At 36.0% G+C, this 17755-nt stretch overlaps 2 protein-coding genes across 4 annotated transcripts in view; one reads left to right on the top strand and one right to left on the bottom strand.

The window, feature by feature from the left end:
- Positions 1-17755, top strand: part of LOC140718674 (protein FAM227B-like) — a 162180-nt gene that overhangs the window by 47449 nt on the left and 96976 nt on the right. The gene's annotated exons all lie outside the window — the stretch shown is intronic.
- fgf7 (fibroblast growth factor 7) overlaps positions 11595-17755 on the bottom strand; it is a 64434-nt gene continuing 58273 nt past the window's right edge. For all 3 annotated transcript variants that reach the window (XM_073033096.1, XM_073033095.1, XM_073033094.1), the window contains exon 4: positions 11595-16422. In XM_073033096.1, coding sequence (XP_072889197.1) covers positions 16228-16422 — 195 coding nt within the window. In that variant the 3' untranslated portion in view covers positions 11595-16227. The remainder of the gene's footprint in view (positions 16423-17755) is intronic.

The following is a 17755-nucleotide window of genomic DNA, read 5'->3' as shown; positions in this document are numbered from 1 at the left end:
TCTTCACTGCTAGTTGGTGGACACTGACAGTAGTTCTAAATTTTCAACAAAGCTTTCAATGTCAACTTCATTAATCATCTGTATGCAGGCAGTGTTTGCAAGGCAGTGTTTCATCAAAGTAATTTTCAGTGCATAAAAAATTATTAGCCAAATTATATTTGCCATAGTTCACATTTGCATTATTGATAAGAGTTTCCAGTAATGCAAGTAATGTGTAGTTGATGTTTTGCACAAAGTACATTATAAAATAATGTATGCCTTTTTAGATTCTGCATTTTTGTCTGTAAAGTCACTCAGCTTGAACAGTCATCTACTATGATAGGCAGTTCAGAAATATCATTTTGTTCATTTGACTTAAAGCATCGGTCACCATAGGAAAATCAACAGGTTTTTTTTTGTTTCAGCAGTAGTAAATCTTTCAAACAATCACTCACTGACTTTGAGGTTGAAATACCAACATTCATTACTCTGATTTGGCACTTACATAGCACATTCCGTTCTCAATCTCTAAATCAGAAAATATTTCACCATAAACTAATTGATATATATCATGAAGTTATAATGTTGATTAAGTCACACTTCTGAGATTTCCTGGTGGTGGCTGATGGAGTAGCAGCAATCTCCCGTTGCTCCAACTCTAATTATCTTACTATTTTCAACTTGTCTTGAAACTTCCTTCGTAAGTGTGATATTTTTTCATATGGCTACATCAAGGAGTGGTAGAGGTACTAAGAAGGATGATCCCCCTGCTTCTTTGGATTCTATTATGGATTTGCTGCAAAGTCATACACAAGAAACCTCTGAGAAGTTTCAACAATTCAGCTCTGAATTTAGACAAATAGATGGTAAATTGAATTCTATTCAGCAAACTCTTAATGAACTCGATAAACATATAAAAAATAATGAAGCAATGTTGTTGTCTCTGGAAACGGAAGTGGATGAACTGCAAAAGCTTTGTGAAAAACAATTGAAGTCCAACAAAAAGTTAAGACAAAAGATTATCAACATAGAAAATAGAAGTAGAAGAAACAACCTACGGGTTCTGGGTCTCGAAGAATTCATCGAAGGTAATCATGCTATGGAATTCTTTGCAAACTTTCTGCAAGAATTATTTCCGGAAATTTTGGCGTCTTTGCCTATGATTGATCAAGCTCACAGGTCCCCCATGTTTAGATCTCCTAACAGAGATAGACCAAGATCCGTAATAATTTGCTTTCATGAATTTAAAACAAAGGAACTGTTAATACGCGAATCTCTTCGAAAAGGCATGATTGATTATCGTGGCGGCAAGATTAGAATTGTTGAAGATTACCTGCCTGAGGTTATGCAGGAACATACTAAGTTCAAAAAAGTTATGTCTGAGTTTTTTTAACAAGGGTTTTAAACCCTCCCTTCATTATCCAACTCATCTCAGAATCACACTTAAAAACGGTTCTTTCAAATGGTTTTGTTCGGCTGCTGAAGCACAAAGGTTTTTAAAATCTGAAGGCTAGCTGCTTTGTCTGTCCTTACATCAAAACACAAGATTAAATGAGAAACTTTTAATTCGCAAATCCCATCGAAGGGGCATGATACGTTATACGGTGGAATATTAAGATTCTCGAAGACTATTTGCTTGAGGTTATGCAGAAATGTGCTAAGTTTAAACAAGCTTTGTTGGAATGTTTTTTATTAAGGGTTAACCCGTCCCTTGGCTACCTAGTTTGACTGAGTATCTCATTGAAGATGGACCCTTCGAATGGTTTTGTTGGAATGCTGAAGCATAAAGTTTTTTTAAATTTGAAAGCTAACTGCTTAGCCTGTTTTTTCATAAAGATATAAGATTAAATGTTTAATGTCTTTCTGTATGAATAATGGTATCTTTTACTTTTGGTAAACCTTTGTAACTAATTTCCTTTTGTATTTTTTAATGCTGTATTTTTGATATATGAGAATTGAATATCTTGTTTGGATATTGTTTAGTCTAGGTTGAAATATAAACAACTTGAAACTAATTGGAGCGATCACCAGGTTTTTTTAGGGGTTGGCCGTAGTTGTAGATGCTGGCTTTCTATTGGTCAGTTTTCTTTCTTTGGGAGGAGGGCGGGGGATGGTTTTTTTCTCAGAAGCTGTTTTCAAATATTTTTTAGCCAACTTGTTGCTTGGTTACCATTTCTCAAGGTTTATCGATTGGCTTTAATTACATTTTAACCCTTTCTTTAAATTATTCTAAAAATGGACAAAACTATTAATCTACTCAGTTTTAACATGAAAGGGTTGAATCACCTTGTCAAATGTAATAAGATTTTTGCTTATATTAGGAAATTTAAGGTCCCTATTATATTTTTACAAGAAACTCACATATGCAAATGTGATAATCTACGTTTTAGCTGTTCGAACGGACTTTGTTTTCATTCGTCTTTTCGTGCCAAATCTAGAGGAGTTTCGATTCTTATAGATAATACACTTTCCTTTGTCCAACATAAGGTAGTGTCTGATACAAATGGACATTTTGTTATAGCTTCAGAAAAACTGGATAATAAATTAATAGTATTTGCCAATGTTTATACCCCTAATGTAGATGATCCAGGATTCTTTAAGCATTTTTTCCCGTTTCTTAACAAGTGTCTCTTAATAAATCTTCTTTGTTTATTCAATCTTTTTAATTGAAATGTGGTATTGTTGATGTTTGGCGTTTCTTACATCCTTTAGATAGGGGGTACTCATTTTTTCCCCCATGTTCATCATACATATTCCAGCATTGATTGTTTTTTTATTGATAGTCAAATGATTTCATCAGTTCATTCCTGTGAATATAAAGAGATTGCTGTTTCAGATCAGTCTCCTGTATTTCTATCTTTAAATCTCCCTGGTCTTCCTCAAATAAACAGAATTTGGCATTTTAAAACAACTTTTTTATCTGATAAGGAAATTTAAAAATTTCTATAGAGGCATATTATTTTGTTTTTTGAAGAGAATAAAAAGAAAGAGACTTCTAATCTTATTGTATGGGACACTTTCAAGGCCTGTATTAGAGGACAAATTATTTCTTGTACCGCGAGTGTTACGAATAAAGCTAATAAAGAAAGAATTGAATTAGCCAATCAATTGAAACAATTAGATCAAAAATATGCTATAGCTCCAGATGTTGTTTTATATAAAATGTTGAAGTTAAAACTAAATATGATTTTCTGTTAACATATCCAATTGAAACTCAACTTCTTAAAGATAAAACTCAATTTTACATTCACGGAGATAAATCAGGCAAAGTATTGGCCAACCAATTAAAAACTTCTGTAGTTAAATGACAAATTAAAGAAATTTGCAAAACTAATGGTGACAGGACAACTGATCATTCTGAAATAAATGATACCTTTAGAGAATTCTATTCTAAACTTTATAGTTCTGATTCCCCTAAAGATAATACTGTAATGAATAATTTTCTAGAGCAATTAAATATCCCTGCACTTTCTGCAGATAATTGCAAACAGATGGATCAACCCATTTCTTATGAGGAAATTGCCAAGGCTATACATTCATTACACTCAGGGAAGGCTCCTGGCCCAGACAGATTTTCTGGAGAATTTTATAAGGCTTTTTTTTCATTAATTATACTGCAGTTACACTTAGTCTTTTTGGAGTCTCTCAAATTGGGGTAGCTTGCCTCAATCTTTCTATGAAGCCTCTATTTCGCTTATCCTAAAGAAGAACAAGGACCCAACTGAATGCTCTTCATATAGGCCAATTTCATTACTCAATGTTGATACTAAAATCCTTTCTAAAGTTCTGCCTCATAGGATTGGAAGTATTCTACCTTCTATTATTTCTGATGATCAGACTGGATTTATTAAAAACTGACATTCCCATTTTAATATATGCCGTGTATTAAATGTTGTTTACTCTCCCTCCCAGGAGATATCGAAATATGTGATATTCTTAGATGCTGAGAAGGCCTTTGATCGGGTTGAATTGAATTATTTATTTAAATCCTTAGAAAAATGTAATTTTGGACCAGATTTTATTCAATGGATTAAATTAATTTATCCATCTCCTTCTGCCCAGGTTGTTACTAATTTTCAGAATTCCAAACCATTTAAACTTTACCGCGGAACTAGACAAGGCTGTCCGTTGAGCCCTTTGCTCTTTGATCTAGCTTTAGAATCACTTGCCATTGCTTTTCTAGAATCTAATGACATCTGTGGTATTTTAAGGAGAGGTATTACTCACAAAATTTCGCTTTATGCTGATGATATATTGCTCTTTATCTTTAATGTTGAGACCTTGTAACCTTGTGTACTTTCTTTACTCTCCCGTTTTAGCCAGTTTTCAGGATATAAATTGAACTTACATAAGAGTGAATTATTTTCTTTAAATAATTTGGTATCAATTAATACTAATCTCCCTTTTAAAGTTGTAAGGAATCAATTTACTTATTTGGTTGTAACAGTTACTAATAATTACAAACAACTGTTTAAAGAAAACTTTCTTACTTTATTGAATCATGTAAAAAGGGTATCATTAAATTGGTCACCTGTTTCAATATTGTTGATTGGACTAATTAGTTCTATTAAAATGAATATTCTACCTAGATTTTTTTTTCAGGCTTTACCCATTTTTATTCCTAAATCCCTTTTTGACTCTCTTGATTCTATTTTATCCTCTTATATATGGAAAAATAAATGTCCTCATTTAAATAAAGTTCATCTTCAAAAATCTTAAAAGTCTGGAGGTTTAGCCTTATTTAATTTTAGGTTTTATTACTGGGCAGTTAATATATGAAATCTTATGTTTTGGTTGTATTATATTAATCATGTAGATTATCTGGTATGGATTTCTTTAGAAGCTAACTGTGTTAATAAATTTTCTATTATTTCTCTTCTTGGATCCTCACTTCCTTTATCTGTAAGTAAGCTAACTGATAATTTAATAGTTAAACATACTCTGAGGATCTGGATACAATTTAGAAAACACTTTGGTTTATCGAGATTTTCCCTTTCAAGTCCCATTTATTCTAATGTTTTAAACCCTCCATGACTGATTTAGTTTTTAAAGAATGGGACAGGTTGGGTTTTAAATGTTTTTGAGATCTGTTTATTGGAGGAAACCTTTTTTCATTTGAGCAATTGTCAGCTAAATATAGCTTACCCAAAACTCACTTTTTTAGATATTTACAAATCAGAGACGTTTTAAGATCTCAATTATGTACATTTCCTATTAGCTCAGATAAGAACTTACTCAACGTAATTTTTAGCTTGACACCTTATCTTAATGGTTCAATATCTAAGATTTATGTTATGTTACTGGAAACGAGGTATGGTCCTTCAGACAAAATTAAGAATCTCTGGGAACAAGATTTATAGACATCAACATCTGAGGAAACTTGGAATTAAATTTTTAAACTGATTAATACTTCATCACTATGTGCTGGTAATTCCCTCATACAATTTAAGGTGGTACATAGAACTCATATGACTAAGGATAAGCTATCTCTTTTTCATTCGGATATATCTCCCTACTGTGATAGATGTAATAATGGAGAAGCTTCATTAATTCATATGTTTTGGACTTGTCCGAATCTTGAAAAATATTGGAAGGAAGCTTTTCAAAATTTTTTCTTACTTTTTAAATTCAATTTTAAGCCTAACGCTCTGCCGGCCCTTTTTGGTATTGTTGCAGGACAAGATAGTAAGTTGAAGGCATCTGATTTACATATTTTCGGCTTTAGCTCTCTTATAGCCAGGAGGACGCTTTTGTTTAAATGGAAAGATGTTTTTCCTCCTACTCATGCTCAATGGCTAAGTGACATTATGTCATGTTTAGATTTAGAGAAGATTCGTTGTTCAATTTCTGAATCTTGTCAAGACTTTCAAGACAACGTTGTGGGGAACTTTTCTGAATTATTTTCAAAACCTTCAATTTGTTGTTTAAACTCAGATGTTGGCTATTTTAAATTTTTATTATATGAGAAGGTATTTTACCTTTTTTCCTAATCAACCGCTTCAGTCTTGGTAGGGGTTAGATTCTTTTTTTTTTGTAATAAATTGGTATAGTTCAATATAACTATGATTCATTTATATGAATACAGGGTAATGTAATTGTTATTATGAACAGATATAATGTAATTCATAGTTTTTAAAATCTTTTTTGACCTTTTATATACGCTTTCTTGTACACCATATTCTTCTATGTAGAAACTAATAAAAATATTGGAAAAGTTACACTTCTCACATTTTACTATAGATCCCATCAAAATGGAGGCAGAGTGGACATGACCTTCACTGCATAAAAACTCTAAGAAAGATTCAGACAATGTTATTAACAATTTACATAACTTTTTCTTTGACATGAAAGCTTTTGATTCTATCAATTGTGGGATGGTGAAATACGCTCTTCAAATTCCATTCCCATTAGAAATGTTAGGTTTGCTTCATGATTGTATACAAGCCATGATGCCAACCATCAGTTTACAACAAAGCCAATGTCATTGAAGGCTTGTGTCAAGGCTGCATTCTCCTGTCACATTTTCTTAATTTTGTCACACCTATACTGAACTACCTAATGTATGTAATTGAGTGTTTTAGCAACTTTACTTGCGTTCATTACAGTTGCCATACAGACTAAGACATAGAAATTATGAAGTAAATGAATGGTAGAGAAATTGAATGCATATTTTGTATCTTGTTTTGTTAAAAAAATACAAAAAAAGCATCCTGGAAATAGCGGAGGGCTACAGATATAGAGTACATGAAGAGCTCAAAGAAGTTAGTCTTGCTTAACATTTAAAAAATTGAAGAAATTAATGGAACTTCTTCTACCTCCTTAGAAGTTTGTGAAGATTCAGCATGACATCTAAAACTTTGACAAACTTCTATAGATGTGTGGTGGAGAATATATTGACTGGGGCCATCACTATCCTTTTGAACAGAAAATCCTGCAGAAATTAGTGGATACAGCCCTGCCCATCAAGGGTAAAGTCTTCCCTACCACTGAGCACATCTGCACAGAGCACTGCCAAAGGAAATCAGAACCCATCATTAAGTGTCTGCACTATTCAGGCCACGCTGTCTTCTCACTGCTGCCATCAGGAGCCTCAGGACCCACACCACTAGGTTCAGGAACAGTTATTAGCTAGGTCCCCTTCAACCATCAGGCTCTTGAATCAGAGGAGATAACTTCACTCATCACTGAACTGTTCCATGGATGCAGAACAAGAGCTACAGCTGCCCCTACACCTCCTCCCTTACTATCATTCAGGGCCGAAGACAGTCCTTCTAGGTGAGGTGCCACTTCACCTGTGAGTCTGTTTGGGGTTATCTGCTGTATCTACTGCTCCCGGTGTGTCCTGCTGTATATCAGCGAGACCTGATGCAGATTGGGAGACCACTTCGCCGAGCACCTACCATCCATCAGAAAAAGCGGGATCTCCCAGTGGCCACCCATTTTAATTCCACCTCCCATTCCCATTCTGACATGTCAGTCCATGGCCTCCTCTTCTGTCGTGATGAGGCCACACTTGCGTTGGAGGAGCAACACCTTATATTCTGTCTGTGTAGCCTTCAACCTGACGGCATGAACATCAATTTCTAGAACTTCTGGTAATGCCCCCCCCCTTCACCATTCCCCATTTCCACTTCCTTCTCCTACCTTATCTCCTTACCTGCCCATCACCTCCCTTTGGTGCTTCTCCCCCTTTTCTTTCTTCCATGGCCTTTGTCCTCACCTATCAGATTCCCCCTTCTCCAGCCCTGTATCTCTTTCGCCAATAAACTTACTCCCCCCCCCCCCCCCCCCCGATTTCACCTATCACCTTGTGGTTCTTCCTCCCATCCACCTGCTTTCTTTCTCTGATTCACCTTTTTTTTTTACCAGTCCGGGTGAAAGGTCTCGGCCCAAAACATCAGCTGTACTCTTTTCTATAGACGCTGTCTGGCCTGCTGAGTTCCTCCAGCATTTTGTGTTGTGTTCCACAACCCATGCTCACTTTCAAATACTTCATCTCAGGTTTTCAGTATTTATTACTTATATATTTATATATATTTTTGTATTTGTCTTGTGTGTTGTCTTCTGCACTGATTTTTTTGTCTGTCCTGTTGGGTGTGGTCTTTCATTGATTCTATTGTGTTTCTTGGATTGACTGTGAATTCCTACAAGGAAATGAATGTCAGGGTTGTACATGGTAACATATATGTACTTTGATAATAAATTTACTTTGAACTTTGAACTTATAGCTAATAAACCCCAAGAATACGATTCATACAATTTTAAAAGAGATGGATAGTCATCATCTTTCAAAACTTCCTAGATTCAGGAACTATTCCCATTGATGGGAAAGAAGGAGATAGAAAACAGAATGACAAGCCAAGTAGTCTGACCTTAGTAAAAGATAATGCTGGAATTAATTGTTAAGGAATTTGTAACAGAGTGCCTAGAAAATTGTAATGGAATGAAGCATGTGAATTATTGAAAGGGGAATCGTGTTTGATAAATCTGTTGGAATTTTTTAATGTTTTAGTTATCAGAGTACACAAGGGCAAACATGCTGATGTGTGTTTCTACTTTCATAAGCTAGTCTGTAAGATGTCACATAATTAAAAGAAAATTTGAACTGGTAGATTTGGGACTTATATACGGACAGAGAATGAGGATTAGTTAACAGACAGAATTGGATTAAGTAGGTATTTTTAAGTTGGAATGTTATGACTAGTGGGGCGACATGAGGATAGTTCTGGGCCACAGGTGCTCACAATCTGTATCAGTGACTTGAATGAACAGACTGTGTAATATATCTAAGCCTGTTGGTGAAAATTTGAAAGGTGTTGATTAATAGAACTAACTGCCTTTGTGCATGAATTACTGAGAGATATAACATCCAGGTTAAGGAAACATTTTGCTGGCCTTTATTGCAGAAAGATTTGAGAAGAGATGTTTTTTTTTAGTTGCACAGAGACCTGCTGTTACTGCATCTGGAAGACAGTATAACGTCACCAAACTAATCCTTTTATGTACTACCAGGGAAGTTAGCTAATTTTAAAATGTAACTGTTTCCCTTTCCACGGATGCTCCTGACCTACCAAGAGTTTTCAGCATTTTCTGTTTTTGTTTCAGATTTCTAGCATCTGCAGTTTTTTGATTTTCTTTACTGCATTGGTTCTTGGGATGTGAGGTATTTGACAAATGAGGAGAGATTATGCAGACTAAACCTGATCTTGAATATAGAATAGTGAGGAGTGATCTAATTTGGAATATGTAGCATTTTGATGGAGCTTGACATGGTAGATGTAGTGTTCATGCTTCCTCTGACTGAAGTGTCTAGAAACAAGTCAGAGCCTATTAGAAGGCATTGGTCATTTGAGACCCAGGTGAGCAAAAAATCTTTGGAATTTGCTGTTCAAGATGTCTGTCGAGGTTCAGTGACTGAATACGTTCAAATCAAAGATCTGATTTTAAATATTAAGGGATATAAGCTTAATGTAGGCATTGTTACTGAATTGTGGAGCAGACAAGCAGCTTCCTCCTGCTTCTATAATTTGTATTTCTGCTGGTCAGATATTCTGTTCATTTGTATATGAATAATTCCAATCAATATGAATAAGGTATTTGTGATTTTTCGATATCTTTCACTGTTTACAAACTGGTTGATAGAAAAATGGAGGGCTATGCAGGAGGGAAAGGTTAGATTGATCTTTGGGAAGCTTAAAAAGTCAGCACAACGTCATAGGGTGAAGAGCCTGCACTGTGCTATTATGTTCTATGAATAAGGTATGAATTTTTTCAGAGTTATAGAATTGAAAATAGTAATTTTCCCTGCATTTGGCAAGATGATAATGCAGCTGGGATAATTAACATTACTCTGGGCTCTTCTCATATGATCCCAAAGTGATTTCCATGTCAAGAAATGTCACCACTTTTTTTAAAGCACTGCTGGGGAACTTATGCACTCCTGGGATCACATCAGCGCCAACCTTAAAGGCCTGCAAAATAATTAATGATGCAAACAATTCAGGCTCATTGAATACTTAAAACTAAAAATATCATCTTCATGTCCTCTCATCTTCAGATGGCACCGAAGCTTCTGATCCAACAAGTTTTCCTTTCCCACCAGCGAATTTCCTTACCTCTGACTTCCTTTCCCTTCGTGGAATCCTGGCTTCAGATAGCTTTGGACATAATACATATCACTGAAACATTAATTGTGATGACAGCAATTATAAAATATCTACTGTTACATGTGAACAGATGCTTTTGCTACTTGCCAGAATAGACTGTCAAATCCCATCCAAGTCGGTAGTATTGTAGGTGTGGATGTGCTTTATAATTCAAACATTTCAAAAGGAGATTTGATATATTAAGAGGTTTTATGCAAATATTATTTTTGGTCACCTGACAAATCCTTGGATTGATACCATGTATTTGATTACAGCTTGCCAGAATTAAATTCTTAGTCTTCCTCAAAGACAGCACCTACTTAGAATTTATCTCTTCTGTCCTTACCTGAAGAAATACTGAGAAACCTTACTAATGACTTGTCAGGGATGGTGGTGGAGGCTAAAATGTTAGGGATATTTAAGAGCCTCTTGGACAAGCACATGGATGAAAGAAAAATAGAGGGTTATGGGGAAGTGTGGGTTTAGTACTTTTTTTAGGGATTATATGGGTCAGCACAACATGGAGGGCTGAAGGGCCTGTACTGTGCTGTTGTGTTCTATGGTTCTATTTGTATTTAAACATAACATTTTTCATGGTATAATTTAAACAGTTTATTAGATTAATTTATTTAAACAATATTTTAAATCTTTATTCATACCATGAAGAATAACTGTATTTAATTTATGTTTAATCAATGATAGCCACAGAAAATGCAATTTTAGGTGTATTACATGCTCAGTTATTGGTCGTCAGCAAGCTCTAATGTTCTGCTGCATACAGCGCTCAGGATGTGTTTGGTAGAAAAGCAGTAAATGCTCACAACGTCGTTTTCTCAGCATCCTCCTGTCATTGAGGAATTGAAACAAACATTGAGAAGTACTATAGAAGGATGGTGTATGGGTTGTGAATGGTACAAGTTTGAGTGTGGGGCTGGGAGATGGGGAATTCAGAATTGGAGGAAGACCAAACGTGGGGATATGATGGTGCATAGGAGGAGAATATACAATGCAATGAGATGATCTTTGGGCAGTTGTGGGAGGGGTGAAAAGAAGCAGAGAAATAGTGAGGGTGCCAGGAAACACCTTTTAACTTTGGGAAGGAAGTAGATGGTACAAATGATTTCTAACTGTGAAGACATTAGTAAGGCAGTTTGCTGAAGAAAAACACATATTCCATTTACCACTGTGGCAACTCACATCAAACCAACCCTTATAAGCCTTTTGGCATCACAGTATATTTCCGGAGGCTTCCTTGCTTATACCCAAACATAACGTTCAAATGTGCACACAGTGCATAAATTAATTCATCAAAACATAAATATTACTGCCTTCTTTTGCACAGTAATTATAACAATGCTCAGTAGAATATCTGGTTAGTTATTTTCTGGTTTTCAAATGTCAGTTATGGAGTCTACTACTAATTTGCTAATCCATATTTTTTGTAAATCGAATATTGATTGACTTGAAAAATCCACGGAAAAAGCATTAACTTTTATTGAGCTGAGCAGCACTGTTGGTACTGTAGAATCATTATTTTCACCAGTCATTTACAGCATGGCAAAATCACTGATCATTCATGAGATATTTGAACACACACCATCTTGTGAAAATCAAAATACTACAGTAACTACATTTTTATCTTTTTAAAATAATGAATTACAAAAATTAAATGCTGTATGTGAAGCTACACATTCATCACTAGACTCATATATTATATGATATTTAATTCAACAATTGTCTACAGTGCTTTTTCAAGGAATAAATGTATCAGTTTGAAGGCAAAGTGACTTAATGTAACAATGATTATTTAAAAAATGCATGTAGTACTGTTTTTAAATAAAGTACCATTATACCACAAAAGTATTATCTATGAAATGGGGAACAAAGAAATGGCAGACAAACTGAATAAGTATTTTGTGTCAGTTTTCACTGTGGAAGACATGCCAGAAATTCCAGAAAAGACAGCAACATGTCAGAAACTTGAGTGTGTCAAGGGACAGAAATTATTGTAGTTGCTATTACTAAGGAGAAGGTGTTCAAGAAGCTGTAAGTTCTAAACGTAGATAAGTCACCTGGACCAGATGGACTACAACCCAGGATTCTGAAAAACATAGCTGAAGAAATTCTGGAGACATTAATAGTGATCTTTCAAGAATCACCACTTTCTGGAATTGTTCTTGAGGACTGAAAAATTGCAAATGTCACTCCACTCTTTAAGAAGCAAGGGAGGAAAAAGATAATAGCTTGACATCTGTGGTTGACAAGAAGCTGGAATCCATTATTAAGGATGAGGCTTCAGGGTAATAGACACACTCAATAAAGTGTGCAGGATTGTTTACTTAGGGGGAAATCTTGCCTGACAAATCTGCTGCAATTCTTTGAGGACAGACAAAGGAGATTCAGTGGATTTTGTTTACTTGGATTTTCAGAAGGTTTTTGACAAGGTAGCACATGAGGCTACTAAACAAGAGCCCATGGCATTACAGGAAAGACATGAGCATGGATAGAAGATTGGCAAAAGACAAAGAGTGGGATTAAAGGGTACCTTTTCTGGTTGGCTGCCAGTGACCAATGGTGTTTTACAGGGGTCGGTGTTGGGTTCGTTACTTTTAATGTTACATGCTAAGAATTTGGATCATGGATTTAATGGCTTTGTGGCCAAGTTTGTTGATAATACAAAGATAGATGTTGCAGGCAGGCAGTGTTGAGGAAGCAGGGAGCCTGCAGGAGGACATGGGCAGATTAAGAGAATAGGCAAAGTGTCAGATGAAATACAGTGTAGGGAAATGTATGGCCATGAACATTAGTAGAAGGAGTAAAGGCATAGATGTAAAGGTCAGATGTATCAGTATTACGGTAAAGCAAAGAGAATTAAGAGGCATGAGAGAGGAGCTGACCAAAGTTGATTGGCAGGGGACAGTAACAGGGATGACAGCAGAACAGCATTGGCTGGAGTTTCTGGGGGGAATTCAGAAGGTGCACAATAGATACATTGTCAAAGATTAAGAAGTATTATATAGGCAGGATGAGGCAATGGTGGCTGATAAGGGAAGTCAAAAACAGCATTAAAGGAAAAGAGAGGGCTTATAATATAGGAAAAAATAGTGGGAAGTTAAAGGATTGGGAAGCTTTTAAAAACCAACAAAAGGCAACTAAAAATAACATAAGGAGAGAAAAGATGAAATATGAAGCTAGCCAATAATATAAAAGAGGGTATTCAAAGTTTTTTTTCAGATGTATGATATAAAAAATAAAAAAGAGGCAAGAGTGGATATCGGACCCTGAAAAATTATACTGGAGAAGTAGTAATGGAAGACAAAAAAATGGTGGATGAACTTAATAAGTATTTTGTAACAGACTTCACTGTGGAAGACACTGACAGCAGGCCAGCAATTCGAGCGTGTCAGGGCCCAGAAGTCAGTGTAGTTGCTATTACTTAGAAGAAGGTGCTAGGGAGGCTGAATGGTAGATTACACTGGATAACAAATTTTTTTGGAAATGTTGCTTTTGAAGCCACCTGGACCACATGGACTACCTCCCAGAGTTCTGAAAGAGGTAACTGAAGAGATTGTGGAGACATTAGTAATGATCTTTCAATAATCACTAAATTCTGGGATGGTTCCAGAGGACAGGAAATGCCACTCCACTCTTTAAGGAAGAAGGGAGGAAATTATAGACCAGTTAGACAGACTTCAGTGATTGGGAAGATGTTGGAGTCCATTATTAAAGATGAGATTTTGGGATGTCTGGGGGCATATGAAAAAGAGGGCCAAAGTCTGCATGGTTTTCTAAAGGGGATATTTTACCTTACAAATCTGTTGGAATTCTTTCAGGAAATAGCAGGCAGGATAAACAAAGGAGAGTCAGTGGATGTTGTTCACTTGGATTTTCCGAAGGCCTTTAACAAGGTATCACACATTAGGCTGCTTAACAAGACAAAAACCTACAGTATTACAGGAAAGGCACTAGCATGGACAGAAAATAGGCACCCTGGCAGGAGGCAAAGAGTGGGGAATAAGGGGGCTTTTTTTGGTTGCCTGCTGGTGACGAATGGTGTTCCACAAGGATTAGTATTGGAACTGCTTCTTTTCATGTTATATATCAGTGATTTAGATGATGGAATTGATGGCTTTGTGGCCATGTTTGCAGACAATACATAGGTAGATGGAGGGTCAGGTAGTGTTGAGAAAGCAAGGAGTCTGCAGAAGTTCTTAGACAGACTGGGAGAATGAGCAGCGGCAAATCGAGTATAGTATGTATGGTCATGCACTTTGGTAGATGGAATAAAGGTGTTGACTATTTTCTAATTGAGGAGAAAATTCAAAAATCAGAGGTGCAAAGGAATTTGTGTGTTCTTGTGCAGGATTCCCTAAAGGTTAACTTACAGGTTGAGTCAATGCCAAGGTAGGCAAATGCAACATTAGTATTAATTTCGAGAGGACCAGCAAGGGTGTATTATTAAGGTTTCATAAGTCATTGGTCGGACCACACTTGAAGTATTGTGAGCAGTTTTGGGCCCCTTGTCAAAGAAAAGATGTGCTGGCATTGGAGAAGGTCCGGAGGGGGTTTACAAGAATGATTCCAGGAATGAAAGGGTTAACATATGAGGAATGTTTGATGGCTCTGGGCCTGTACTCCCTGGAGTTTTGAATAATAATGGGAGATCTCATTGTAACGTATCAAATATTGAAAGGCCTAGATATAGTGGAACTGACTTCTCATCTATTTTTCCAGTCCAAATGAATGGTCTCGGCCCGAAATGTTAACTATTCACTCTTTTCCACAGGTGCTGCCTGGCCTGCTGAGTTTCTCCAGCATTTTGTGTGTGTTGCCTAGATATAGTGGATGTGGAAAAGATGTTTCCTATAGTGGGTGTGTTTAGGATCTGAGGGCACAACTTCAGAATAGAGGGATGTTCACTTAGAACAGAGGTGAGGAGGAATGTCTTTTAGGGCTGTGAATCTGTGGAATTCATTGCCACATACAGCTGTGGAGGCCCCGTCACTGGGTATATTTAAAGTGGAGGGTGCTAGATTCTTAATTAGTCAGGACATCAAAAATTATGGGGAGAATGCAGGAGAATGGGATTGAAGGGGAAAATAAATCAGCCAGAATGGAATGGCGGAGCAGACTCGCTGGCTGAATGACCTAATTCTGCTCCTATATCTTATGGTCTTATTATAGCAAGAATGTAATTCTGAAGCTTTATAAGATATTGGTCAATCCATATTTGAGTATTGTGAGCAGGTTTGGGCCCCATATTTACAGAACGTTGTACTGGAATCAGAGAGAGTCCACAGGAGGTTCACGAGAATGATCCCGGGAATTAAAGTGTTAATGTTATGAGGAGCATGATTTGGCTCTGCACTTGTACTCATTGGAGTTTGGTAGAATGAGGGGATCTCATTGAAATCTATCTGATTTTGAAAGGCATAAATAGAGAGGTTGTGGAGAGGATATTTCCTTTAGTCAGGGGGAAGGGTTCTAGGACCAGAGGGTATAGCCTCAGAACAGAGGAACAACCCTTTAGAACAGAAATGAAGGAGAATTTCTCGAGCCAGAGGGTGGTGAATCTGTGAAGTTCATTGCCACAGATGGCCGTGGATGCCAAGTCATTGGCATATTTAAGACAGTGGTTGATAGGTTCTTGATTAGTAGGGTGTCAAAGATTACAAGGAGAAGGCAGGAGAATAGGGTTGACAGGGAAATTTTATCAGCTGAGGTTGAATGATGGAGCAGACTCGATAGGCAGAATGGCTTAACTCTGCTCTCGTCTTATGGTCTTATGAAAAGTTTCTTTTTATAACATACTCTTCTTTATACATTTGATTGTCTGATCAAACATACTCTTTCATCCATTTGGCTTTCAGACAACTGTTCAGGATTAAATTTACAAAACTTCACCCTTTACATCTGAGTGACATTGGGTTGCATAGAATACAATCGTGCAAAATGATAGGGTACATTTTTATAGCAAAGCGCAAGCCCAGCTTGTTCCAGATGTCAGTAGTATCTTAGCTTGTGTGGTTAAGGTTTCAGTGATACATGTGCAGAGTTGGGACATCTTTTCATTACTGAGATTGATGTTCTTTTTAATATTTTGTTATGATATTGCCATTGGAAGGAAATGAGATGATCTACTTTCTTTCTTTGTCCTTTTGCCTCTAATTATTACTCCCTTTTGATTCAATGCTACAAACATTTGTTGACCATTATGTGTCCACTTTGCAGAAGCATATGTATTGTAATTATTTTCCTCTATAAGCTCTCTAAAATTGCAGTCTTCGTTGCAGATTTTCTGTGGAAACATGAAATATAAAATTTACATTATTACTGTAGAAGCATAGGATAACAATATATACAATTTACAGTATAATGGTGATATTCAGGAATTATTCTTCAATCATATATTGATTTCATTTCATTGATTATACAAATGATTCCAGTTAAATGCTGCGAGTGATTTTTAAGCTTGTTTGTCAAGGAAGGCTTTTAAAATCTTCTGTATCTCTCATCTTTCCTTGATCTGCAAAGGTTCCATTATTTTAATCTGTGGAGCAGTGTCAAGGATACTTGCTCAGAGTTAATGACTTTTTTATATTACTCTATGGGTACCTGATACTGTAACTGGTACCTGAGTGTAGTTTCAACCCGTCTAAGTGGGGAAACCAAAATGGTTTACTCTCCAGTCTAACCTGGGATAGCTAAAGATGTTGGAAGATGTATTTTATTTCCTTTGTGGATCCAAATGTAGTCATAATATTCTCCCAAATCCCCAAGGATTGTTCAAACCTTTTGTGTTTTGAGTTGTTTTCAAAAGGAGGAGTTTGCATCCATGAAGTTAATGCACTACTTAGACAGATTGCACAATTCCTGGCAACTGTGATCATTATGTTCCACTTAGCATAAGAATTATAATACTATCTTTCTTCTCTGATGCTAAGAAACATTGAATAAAATTAACCATGTGGTTGGCATGATGTAACAATGAGAGCAACATGATTTTTGTTGACTGCTTTATTCAAATGTTGATTAGTTATCCCTAGCCAAAAAGTCTGTCATTGCATAAAAACACTAAATAGCTTGAATCATGTTGTGCAATAGAGACATCTGTGGACGAGCTACACATAATAATATTTGTACTTTCACCAAACATTTTTGTTTAGCTTTGGTTGCTAGGAAAGATGACATTATTGCATTTGTCTTCATACTAGGTCTTTAGAAATCCACTTAAAAATACTCTCATGATAACAAGTGATAGGACAATAAATTGGAAAAATAATAAGGGCATTAGGCATTAATATTCCCTGATCACATAGTGCCTAATCCCATTGTTTTACATAGTGACTGTCTTATTCTGTGTTATCATCTTTATTACATTATTATAGTTTATGCAAAGGTTATTATTATCCATAAGTTAGTATCTGTAAAATTGCTTATGTGTGTGAAAAGGTTTGGATTCTTGTACCATCCTCCATTCGTTGTGTCATTTTTTGTCTCTTCAAGACAAAATTAATTACGTAGTTCATGCTGGAGAACAGAAGAACTGTTTTATATATGGAAAGGAAATATGTAAAAATAAAATGTGGTTCTAATTGGAAAAGATTTAAAGAGTTATAAAGTCTCAGGTT

Source organism: Hemitrygon akajei, chromosome 30 (genome assembly GCF_048418815.1).
Source record: "Hemitrygon akajei chromosome 30, sHemAka1.3, whole genome shotgun sequence".
Taxonomy (NCBI): Eukaryota; Metazoa; Chordata; class Chondrichthyes; order Myliobatiformes; family Dasyatidae; genus Hemitrygon; species Hemitrygon akajei.
This window is presented reverse-complemented; position numbering and strand designations above follow the sequence as displayed.